This window comes from Danio aesculapii, chromosome 23 (genome assembly GCF_903798145.1).
Source record: "Danio aesculapii chromosome 23, fDanAes4.1, whole genome shotgun sequence".
NCBI lineage: Eukaryota > Metazoa > Chordata > Actinopteri > Cypriniformes > Danionidae > Danio > Danio aesculapii.
The window spans coordinates 48466143-48478604 of record NC_079457.1 but is presented as its reverse complement, the minus strand read 5'-3'; the positions used below and the strand labels follow the sequence as shown (position 1 = coordinate 48478604).

Below are 12462 nucleotides of genomic sequence, written 5' to 3'. Positions count from 1 at the left end.
ATTAAGCCGGTTTACAAGGACATGGAATTGTATAGTGACATGGGTATGACCTAGTTGTACTCTACTTTATTAAGCCGGTTTACAAGGACATGGAATTGTATAGTGACATGGGTATGACCTAGTTGTACTCTACTCTATTAAGCCGGTTTACAAGGACATGGAATTGTGTAGTGACATGGGTATGACCTAGTTGTACTCTACTTTATTAAGCCGGTTTACAAGGACATGGAATTGTATAGTGACATGGGTATGACCTAGTTGTACTCTACTCTATTAAGCCGGTTTACAAGGACATGGAATTGTATAGTGACATGGGTATGACCTAGTTGTACTCTACTTTATTAAGCCGGTTTACAAGGACATGGAATTGTGTAGTGACATGGGTATGACCTAGTTGTACTCTACTCTATTAAGCCGGTTTACAAGGACATGCACAGTGTCCTCACAATTCAAACACTTGCAAAATGCATTACGCCTATGGAGCGTCCTTGTAAACCTTACTTTTTATACAAGTATAACTATGTAACTCACACACAATCACATGCATATTCGCATACTCACACACAAACACACACTGATGCTTGTCGTCGCTCTGTCATGAGTAGATGTTACAGTAGTAGTACTCTATTAAGCTGGTTTACGAGCTCATTCCTTTTGTCCTCATTATTCAAAACACTTGGAAGTGGTGTGGTGAGGCTACAGTATAAGATGCATGAGGCCTGTGGAGAGTCCTCATAAACCATATAAACAAGTACGCACACACACATAGAGACTGACGCTCTCTGTGTTTTCAGATGTGGCGGTGCAGCTGCCGGATAAGAAGTCCATCATCATGTACGTGACCTCACTGTTCGCCGTCTTACCCAATGACATCACCATGGATGACATCAGAGAGGTGGAGACGCTGCCCCGACGCTACAAGGTGGAGGCTGATGAGGGACACGCGGTGAGTGTGTGTGAGAGTGTGCATGAGAGAGAGTGAGTTTGAGTGTGTGTGTATTATCAAGGGAAAGCAAAATAGAAAACCTCATAGGCTCTGTGTGAAAAATGAAAATTCTGTCTAGAATATGTCTAGAAAATTCTTTCTAATTTTAATAATGTTTTAGATATTTGGACTAAAAACATGTCAAAAACCTCCAAGAAAGTGATTTTTGCAGTGTAGTTTTGCTCTTTAATACTCATCACAGCAGGGGCGTAGTGGACATTTTAAAAGTGGACGGCTGTAGGAGATCATATGTTCATATAATTATCACCTGTTTCTAAATGGTCTGTCTCTAAAAGTAAGGGGGACGTATCCCCCCCGCCCCCCGTTTGCTACGCCCCTGTATCACAGTGATTTTACTTAAATTTTTGTTTGATTTTGACTCATTATTTCTCAAAACACTTCTTGATTTAAGAATATTTTGTTATTTAGACTAAAAAATACACGTCACAGTGATTTTAATTAGATTCTGGTTTAATTTTGACTCATTATTTCTGAAAATAAGACAATATTTCTTGCTTGTGTAGAAAATGCTTCTTAATTTAAGAATATTTAAATATTTGGACTAAAAACAAGATAAAAACTCTTCAGAAAATCTTTATTTGCAGTGTAGTTTTGCTCATTAATACACATCACAGTAATATAAGTTTGATTCTGGTGCTTTCTCTCAGCTAAAAATGTCAAATATAGCCGCTCCTGTTCATGAAACAGCGGTAAAACATGTCTGACAGGTCACAGTAATTAACCTTTAATGCTTTAATGAGCTAATGAGCTGCTTCTCAGACTGGATCGACTGCAGATCATTACAGTGAATCATGATTGATTGCTTTCATTTAAAACATCACGCTTAAAGGGACAGTGCACCCAAAAAGGACATTTCTGTCATCATCTACTCACTCCTTCGTTTGTTCCAAACCTGTCTGACATTCTTATCCTGTTGAACACAAAAGAAGATGATTTGAAAAAAGCTGAAGACGTGTAACCATTGACTGCCATAGTATTTGTTTTTCCTACTATGGAAGTCAATAGTTACAGGTTTTCAGCATTCTTCAAAATATCTTCATTTGCGTAAAACTGAAGAAAGAAACTTTTTGGAACCACTTGAGGGAGAGTAAATAGAGGGTTACTGTTTATTTTTTTGGTGAACTATCCCTTTAAACCGTGATTATATTCACAGTCTTCCACAACATGTATTGCATTTTTAGTAGACATCTGCTGATATTCTGAACATGCACAATATTGACCGCTTAACTGTTTCGACTGTTTGGCGACATCTAGTGTCTGAATAATGCTCTGGTTAGTGTATACTCCATCAGCTGTTTTAGTCTCGGTTGTGTTTTTGACTGTTTGTCTCCATCTAGTGTCTGAATAATGCGCAGGTTAGTGTATACTCCATCAGCTGTTTTAGTCTCTGTTGTGTTTTGGACTGTTTGTCTCCATCTAGTGTCTGAATAATGCGCAGGTTAGTGTATACTCCATCAGCTGTTTTAGTTTCTGTTGTGTTTTTGACTGTTTGTCTCCATCTAGTGTCTGAATAATGCGTAGGTTAGTGTATACTCCATCAGCTGTTTTAGTTTCTGTTGTGTTTTTGACTGTTTGTCTCCATCTAGTGTCTGAATAATGCACAGGTTAGTGTATACTCCATCAGCTGTTTTAGTCTCTGTTGTGTTTTTGACTGTTTGTCTCCATCTAGTGTCTGAATAATGCACAGGTTAGTGTATACTCCATCAGCTGTTTTAGTTTCTGTTGTGTTTTTGACTGTTTGTCTCCATCTAGTGTCTGAATAATGCGTAGGTTAGTGTATACTCCATCAGCTGTTTTAGTTTCTGTTGTGTTTTTGACTGTTTGTCTCCATCTAGTGTCTGAATAATGCACAGGTTAGTGTATACTCCATCAGCTGTTTTAGTCTCTGTTGTGTTTTTGACTGTTTGTCTCCATCTAATGTCTGAATAATGCGCAGGTTAGTGTATACTCCATCAGCTGTTTTAGTCTCTGTTGTGTTTTGACTGTTTGTCTCCATCTAGTGTCTGAATAATGCGCAGGTTAGTGTATACTCCATCAGCTGTTTTAGTCTCTGTTGTGTTTTTGACTGTTTGTCTCCATCTAGTGTCTGAATAATGCGCAGGTTAGTGTATACTCCATCAGCTGTTTTAGTCTCTGTTGTGTTTTTGACTGTTTGTCTCCATCTAGTGTCTGAATAATGCGCAGGTTAGTGTATACTCCATCAGCTGTTTTAGTCTCTGTTGTGTTTTTGACTCTTTGTCTCCATCTAGTGTCTGAATAATGCACAGGTTAGTGTATACTCCATCAGCTGTTTTAGTTTCTGTCAGCTTTGTGTTTTTGACTGTTTGTCTCCATCTAGTGTCTGAATAATGCGCAGGTTAGTGTATACTCCATCAGCTGTTTTAGTCTCTGTTGTGTTTCTGACTGTTTGTCTCCATCTAGTGTCTGAATAATGTGCAGGTTAGTGTATACTCCATCAGCTGTTTTAGTCTCTGTTGTGTTTTAGACTGTTTGTCTCCATCTAGTGTCTGAATAATGTGCAGGTTAGTGTATACTCCATCAGCTGTTTTAGTCTCTGTTGTGTTTCTGACTGTTTGTCTCCATCTAGTGTCTGAATAATGCAAAGGTTAGTGTATACTCCATCAGCTGTTTTAGTCTCTGTTGTGTTTCTGACTGTTTGTCTCCATCTAGTGTCTGAATAATGCGCAGGTTAGTGTATACTCCATCAGCTTTATTGGTTGCTGCTAGATTGCATATGGTTGCGGCCGGAAGTGAACAAGAATTATTTATATTATTTATTAAATTTCTCATTTGTTGTATTTTATTTACGTCTACCCCTACCCCAACCCTAAACCCAACCATTACAGTAAGGTAAAAACAGTAGCTGTATTGAGTATTATTTATGCTATATATTAAATTACCCAATAAACTGTATTTTTTACTGCCTACCCCCACCCCAACCCTATACCCAACCCTCACAGTACTGTGAAAATATTAATTATTGTTATACAGTGTCATAAAAAATGCTGCTATAATTGATGTACATATTGCACTTCCATCCGGCCGCGTATCCAATCTAGACTTTACTGTCTTTATTCTGTGATAACAATCTCCTGGATGTACTTTATCCCTAGCATAAAGTCAGACAGGTTTATCAGCTAACCTACTTTGAGTGGGCAGGAAGAACAAGCTCGTTTGCATTTATCAATACGTGCACAAAACAGCTACAATTCCTTACAAGACCCAAAAATGTACATTTTCAGCAGGGTTTAATACATCATTTAATGAGTATTTTCTAGCTGAAACTTCACAGACACATTCTGGATGCACAAAAGACAAAAGTTATATCCCTGCTGGCCGTCAGCGTTGCTGGTGATGCAGGAATCTGCTGTGGGCCGTTTGGGTGGTTCTTCTGCATTTGTCAGACCACAAATATTTGAGCGCTGCCTGTTCCAGCTCTGCCCGATCAGAACGTGCAGCTCTGCGTGGGATTGAGATGGGAATATTTTCATCACATGACCTTTTCCTCCAGATATCAGGGCTCGTGTTGAAGAAACAAAGCCTTGTTTGAGGACGCAGTTGCTACTGTTAATAGAGAAGAAATGTCCTTTCAGTGCCAGAGCTCGTGGACCGTTTTTGGAAAACCTGTAAAATGCTAAACTAGTCTGGGTTTGAGAAGTACTTCGATTTAGAGTGTTTTAAAATGCAGTTGTGTTGCTTTTATAATAATTTATCTTACTAAATAAGTAATAATAATACATTTAGTATTACATTATATATATATATTATTTATTTAATTATTCTCTGAAGTGTGTTCTGACTGTCTTTTTTAATCTCTGCCTTTGATTAAGCAATGAAAGAAGACAAAATGCATGGAGATTACCACCATTTACTATGAAATATAAAATTAATTTATAAATAAATACATTTAAGATGATAAATGACACATTTAAGGTTAAATTTAAGACACTTTTAAGAGTAAATGCCATTTAAAAGAGTAAATGATATCACTATACTTTACTATGTCGCTGATATAATGTGATTAAGTTTGTATATGTATGTAAATATGTAATGTGCCACACATGCACTTACAGGGGACGTATTTAGTCCTAAAATTACAGCATTAAACACATTTTTCTGGTATAGATACCATGGTATTTCCATGTTTTTGACACCTATGATCATGTTTGTTGGGGTGGATATGCTGGATGTGATAATGTCATGTTTTTTCTTACACCATTTCCAAAAAAGTACCAGTTTTTTATATGTGTCCTATCAAAACCATGTGTTCTGTATCTGCTGCTATGTTTTCAAATCCACCTTGATGGTATTATGTGTACAGTGGCAATACCATATATTTTTATTCTATAGATACGCTACTGTGACTATACATTAATTTAGACATCTGAAATGACAGTGACTAGCTTTTATTTAATTTATTTAGTACTTTAGATACTATTAAATACCAGGACGTTTTAAAAAAATACATATAACATTTGCTGTCTGTCAAATGGATGTCATTATCTGCCCTTCGTCCCATATTAACACCAGCAAATTGACTTTAATGCTTGCATTTGTTTTGCATATGATTTCATGGAATGTTTATGAACTTGTACTATGGAAAATAAGTATTGTCTCATCTATTGGACCATGGTTATATAATATACATGCAATATACAGGTAATATACATGCTCTTGCATCAAGTAAATATAAGCATATTTCTATTATGCAGAGACCTAGATTTTTAACACAAACAACGATAATGGCATGTACTATAGTTATACATTTTATTATTATTATTATTATTATTATTATTATTTACATCTGGTTACCATGGTAACCCTGTGTTTCTGTCATGATCTGGTGTAAAGTTCATATCAGGCTCCCTAAGGCAGTGCTGCCTTACGGACAGAGCAGAATGATCAGTTTGACCATTGTTATGGTGTTGTGTTACTCTTTTCATCCCTCTTCAATATTATTTTTGCTCTGTTCTTGGGTGTGGTGCCGTTCGGCTCCCCAATGTCAGATGCGGATTCATTACCCGACTCTGTGACTCTTTTATTGTACAGCACAATAGATTTGACACAACGAAGACTAACCTGCTTCTCTCAGCTCAACTCGCACGATTACACCTGTTATCTTCCTTGAGCTGTGATCTGTGTGTTTTGGGTTTTAAAAAGTCATTTTTTAAAGACGTGACATATTAGTGTGGGAGTAAATATATTGATGTGGACGTATTTAATGATAGTTAAGACGATTAAAAGTTCCCCTATGAGCCTGCGTTACACCATGTCTTAAATATACTCCACAGGACAAGATTCCACTGACAAACCATATGTCTGTCTGCACAAAACGCAATGCAGCACCACAGCAACATTTAAAACACTATAGCCATTCATTTAAATATCAGCCACTGCACTTCCATAGAAATAGTAAAGGTTATAATCTAATTAATGCTTATTAAACTAATTTAACATCATTTTAAGTACACAAGCTTACTGATTTTGTTGATTTGCGCTGAGTCACTGACTTTCATTTTCAATTCGTCTGCTAGTTATTTTATTTTCAAGATCTGAGGTGAACTATCTGCTGCTGTATTCAGTATTATGGCAATACATGTCATGTAAAATGGTGTTTAAACTCACATGGTAGCATTTAACACTGAATAAAGCCCATAATCAGTACCTGAGGTTATCTTTATCATTGGAGTTAATGCTGTTGTTCTGCTGCGATGTCGCGTAAAAATTGACACAATGTTATTTAGCAGTTGTTATCTGGGAATAACGTTCCTTGGATTGTCACGACTGACCAATCAGAAGCGAGTATTCTAGACAGCCGTGTAATAAAGGCTCGGTATACTTTAAACGAAATCGAAAAAAACCTCAAATGACGTCGTTTTGAAGAAAATCCAGGCAAAACAAAGTTCTTTTTGAATGTGATTCAGCAGATCGAACTTGCTAATCAAAGCAAACTTTTGGGAGGATTGCACCTTTGAGCAGCCATTGGATCGTTGTGTTTATGTTATCAGTGGGTGTGTCCAGGGAGCTCCGCCTTCTTTGGCGAGTTTTTACTTTCACCCTCGATTCGTATGTTCTCTCTATATATTTTAACTTATCAGTATAAGAGGTATTGATTGTATACTTAACGCATTATTATAAAACGTAACTAATTATCGTAACTAGTTACTCAATATTATAATGCATTACTTTCAGAAGTAACACTGATTATGCCTGATAAAGTCACCTTTTTTGCAGCTCTCACACAATCACAGCTTCGCTAGTGTTTCGCTGTTATCATTGTGTCATGGGCGTGAGGAATGTAGGCCGCTGTCAGCTTTTAAAGGCGTGGGAAATGAAGACGGTGTGTGTTTCAGTCAGCTGAAAACACATGCTCATTACAGTCTCGTCTGCCATTGAGAGTTAGACCCATCAACTTCAGTGCAGGAGTTTCCCATAAGGCATTATTCTGTGTGCGTGTGTGTGTGTGTGTGTGTGTGTGTGTGTGTGTGTTCACGAATAGTCAAGAATAGTTCATGAATCAGCTTTTAAGGTATTTTCCACTGCAGCCTAGTAAAGCGTCTCACAACAAATGCTCGAGGGAGTCTCAGTAAACACGAGGTCAATATTTAGACCAAAATAACAACAACAATAAACAAAGGAATGAAAACGAAGAGTCATTTTTTAAGACATTAGCACTTTTCCCGCCTCATAATTCTTTCCCAACTTTGTGGTGAGTCTCAATCTGGATATTGAGACTTAGTAATTCACTGAGATTCGCTAATGCTGCTATTGCAAGATGCGCCACACACACACACACCCATTTTAATTTATTTAAGTCCACAAAAAGGAAACACTGTTTAATGACAGAGCATGGCCTCTTTTTTGGGCATCCCCAGATGTCAGAATGTTTTCAAAACCATTTACAGACCCAGTAAAAAAGTGCTGTATTGTGTATGGCAAGTCAGTATTTGGCGCTGTCACCTTGTTAGTTAGCAGTACCTTACTAGCCGGCAGTTAGCTCTCTGCAACTCTGACATGGTCGCCCACTGAAGCTAAGCATGGCTGAGGCTGGTCAGCAGCTGGAGGGGAAACCACATGGGAAAAGCTGGGTTGATGTTGGAAGTGGTGTTAGTGAAGCCAGCAGGAGGCGCTCAACCTGCGGTCTGTGTGGGTCCTAACGCCCCAGTATAATGATGGGGACTCTATACTGTCAGTGAGCGCCATCTTTCGGATGAGACGTTAAACTGAGGTCCTGACTCTCTGTGGTCATTAAAGATCCCAGGGTGTCCTTTAAAAAAAGAGTAGGGGCTTAACCCAAATTTGCCCTCTGTCCATCATGACCTCCTAACCATTCCCATATCATCACTCTGTCTCCTCTCCACCAATCAGCTGGTGTGTGGTGTGCAGGCTGGTGTAATATGGCTGCTGTTGCGTCATCCAGGTGGATGCTGCACACTGGTGGTGGATGAGGAGACCCCCCCCCAAAAAAATGTGTAAAAGCGATCCCCCCCATCCCCCCACCCCAAAAAAAAAGCTGTCCAGAAAAGACCTGTATAAATGTCAGGAATTATTATGATTACTATTAATTATTACCTGTAGGGAAGTGAGGATGTGCCATCACCTCGTGTGTAGTTTGTCATGTAAGATGCATCAGTTTTCTTCATCGGTATATGCTATATTGTAGCATTGGAAGCTAATATTATATTGGAATGTTGATTTTATACATTCGTAACTCCACTAACCTTACATATCTCTTGAAGCATCATGAAGCGTATAAAAAAGCAGGATACGTGTTCATCGGTCCTGTGGGCTCATAGGTGTTGTTTGTGTGCAGGGGTTTGCGGGTGAGGTGGAGGTGGACCGCAGCAGCAGCACGCGCAGCAGCACACTGACGGAGCTGCAGATGGAGGTGAATCTGGACTCGTATCAGATCACTCTGGAGGAGGTGCTGACCTGGCTGCTGTCGGCTGAAGACACGCTGCACATGCAGGAGGACGTTTCTGAAGACGTGGAGGAGGTCAAGGACCAGTTCCACACGCATGAGGTACACTAGACCTGCAAACACAGCATTTCCCTACTGAAAAAACCAGCTTAAACCAGCCTAGGCTAGTTTTTCAGTAGAGTTCACAGGCAAACAAACATTACTACAGCATTTTACACAAAGTCTCTTTAAGGCAAGGCATTTCACTCGGCGGCCATCTTTGAAACACCTTTTGGGCATTCTGTTTGAATGGGGAATCATCAAATTCTCCAAAATTGCTTGCCAAGCTTACTATTAAATCTCATATTAGGAATCACCAAAAAATAAACAACAGCCATCTCTTTAGCTTCATTTCTAAACATCCGAATCAAACTAAGGCTGCGTCCGAAACCGCATACTTCCATACTACACAGTACGCTAAAATCAGTATGCGAGAAGCACCCGGATGACTTGCTTCTTCCGGCAAGATTCTGAAGTAGTAATGAGATTCATTCATCCCATGCACGCTGCGCTATCCCATGATGCCCTGCGAGAGAATTCATGAATGGGAATGAAGCGATGCAACTGACATGGGTGGGTCACGTGACCATGACAAAATGGCGGATGTAGTACGTCCGAATTCCATTCATACTTTTTACATTCATACTGTATAGAGCGTACTTTTCTAATGGCCGAGTAGTGCGTTTAAATTCAAATGCAGTACCTACCCTGCTGAAAAAAACAGCTTAAACCAGTCTATGCTGGTTAGCTGGTTCTAGCTGGTTGACCAGCCTGGTTTTAGAGGGGGTTTTGACCATTTCCAGGCTGGTTTCCAGCTATTTCCAGCCTAGTATTAGCTGGTCAGGCTGGAAGATGACCAGCTAAAACCAGCTTGACCAGCCTAACCAGCCAAAACTAGCTATGTCCAGCTTAAACCAGGCTGGTCAAGGTGGTTTTAGCTGGTCATTTTCCAGCCTGACTGCTAAGAGTCCGGTCTTTGGGCTCCCCGTCCTGCACATTTTGTATGTCTTCCTTATTTGACACACAAGGATCAGTTCAAGACCAGACAGGAAATGGCCAAAACCCCTCTAAAACCAGGCTGGTAGACCAGCTAAAACCAGCCAACCAGCTTAGGCTGGGTTAAGCTGTTTTTTTCAGCAGGGTGGACTGTAGATGTCATTAGTATGACCTGTAGATGTTGTTAGTGTGGGGTATAGATGTTAGCGTAGCCTGTAGATGTTGTTACTGTGGGTATATATGTTAGCATAGCCTGTAGATGTTGTTAGTGTGGGTAAATATGTTAGCATAGCCTGTAGATGTTGTTAGTGTGGGTAAATATGTTAGCATAGCCTGTAGATGTTGTTAGTGTGGGTAAATATGTTAGCATAGCCTGTAGATGTTGTTAGTGTGGGTAAATATGTTAGCATAGCCTGTAGATGTTGTTAGTGTGGCGTATAGATGTTAGGCTGTAGATGTTGTTAGTGTGGCGTATAGATGTTAGCGTAGCCTGTAGATGTTGTAACTGTGGGTATATATGTTAGCATAGCCTGTAGATGTTGTTACTGTGGGTATGTATGTTAGCATAGCCTGTAGATGTTGTTAGTGTGGGTATATATGTTAGCATAGCCTGTAGATGTTGTTAGTGTGTGTATATATATATATGTTAGCATAGCCTGTAGATCTTGTTAGTGTGGCGTAATATATGTTAGCCACATATATGTTAGTAATATGTTAGCATGGGCTGTAGATGTTTTTAGCTTGGCCTTAAGATTTTATTTTGGCCTGTAGTTGTTGTAATGGCCTGTGGATGTTATTAGTCTGGCCGGTAGATTTTGTTAGTGTAACTTGTAAATGTTATTAGCGTAGCCTGTAGATGTTGTTATTGTGGCCGGTTATTAGTGTGATGTACAGATACTAGCATGACCTGTAGGTGATGTTGGTGTGGCGTATAGATATTAGCATGGCCTGTAGATGTTGTTAGTGTGAGTATAGATGTTAGCGTAGCCTGTAGTTGTTTTTAGCATGTACTGTAGTTGTTTTTTTCAGTTTCTAGGTGGTAGAATGGCCTGTAGATGTTATTAGTGTAGGGTATAGATGTTTTCATACACTGTAGATGTTTTTAGCATGTAGATGTTATTAGTGTGACGTTATAGATGTTAGCGTAGCCTGTAGATGTTGTTAGCGTGGACTGTAGATTTTAATGTGGTCGTGTTCTCAGAGAACATGCTCTGAACACGCCAGGAATGTGAGGAATTTTTGAGGCAAAGAGACCTTTGACAGACAGCAGAACCAGGCGCTCACACATAAAGAGAGAGAGAGGGAGAGGTTTACATTCCTGTCAGAAAGTGAGCGCTAATATGAGGCACCGATGCAGAAACAAAAGCAAGGCAAATGCTCTGAAGCTGTGCGTATCCTCTGACCAGTGAACGCATCAGCCGGTTTGTGTCTACACTCACACTTTCACACACTTGTTTTGGCATGAAAGTGACAGCAAACACAACACAGAAATAACTGTCTTGCAATAAACATTCAGAGGCGGATACTATCCCAGATGACTGCTACATGACCACTAAACAAAGAAATAAACTCAGACAGATTTCAATTAAACAGACATAACTGCATTTTTTCTAACTTTTTTCAGCCTAGTTCCTTTATTAATCCGGGGTCGCCACAGCGGAATGAACCGCCAACTTATCCAGCATATGTTTTACGCAGCAGATGCCCTTCTAGCTGCAACCCATCACTGGGAAACACCCATACACAACCATTCACACTCATGCACTACGGACAATTTAGCCTACCCAATTCACCTGTACCACATGTGTTTGGACTGTGGGTGAAACCGGAGCACCCGGAGGAAACCCACACCAACACGGGGAGAACATGCAAACCCCACACAAAAATGCCAACTGACCCAGCCGAGACTCAAACCAGCGACCTTCTTGCTTTTAGAGAAAGTCACCAAACTTTAAGATTAAAAAAGAGAACATTGCTTAGGATTTTATTTCTGCTGTTAAAATAATGCTCGTAATCTTGGACCTGTAAGTCAACAGGAGGGTTAGGTGATGGTCAGTGGTGTGCCTGTAAGTGTAAGTGTGTTCTCTCTCGTGCTCAGGCGTTCATGATGGAGCTGACGGCGCACCAGAGCAGTGTGGGAAACGTCCTGCAGGCGGGAAACCAGCTGATCGCTCAAGGAAACCTGAGTGAAGAAGAAGAGGAGGAGATCCGGGAACAGATGACACTGCTCAACTCGCGCTGGGAGAACCTGCGCGTCGCCAGCATGGACCGACAGTCCAGGTACACACACACACACACTCATGTTAGTATTGGTGGTTTACGAGGACTCCTCACAGGTGTGATGTATTTCTCCGGCTCAGTCCCTTTATTCGTCAGGGGTTGCCACAGTAGAGTGAACCACCAACTATTCCAGCATTTTGTTTTACACAGTGGATTCTTCTCCAGCTGCAACCCTGTACTGGGAAACACCCATATACACTCATTCACACACACACACACT

The 12462-nt window shown here is 40.0% G+C and overlaps 1 protein-coding gene across 1 annotated transcript in view; it reads left to right on the top strand.

The window, feature by feature from the left end:
* utrn (utrophin) overlaps nt 1–12462 on the top strand; it is a 346120-nt gene that overhangs the window by 46131 nt on the left and 287527 nt on the right. Inside the window, 3 exon segments of the mRNA XM_056448819.1 lie at nt 795–946; nt 8820–9029; nt 12061–12242. Coding sequence (XP_056304794.1) covers nt 795–946; nt 8820–9029; nt 12061–12242 — 544 coding nt within the window.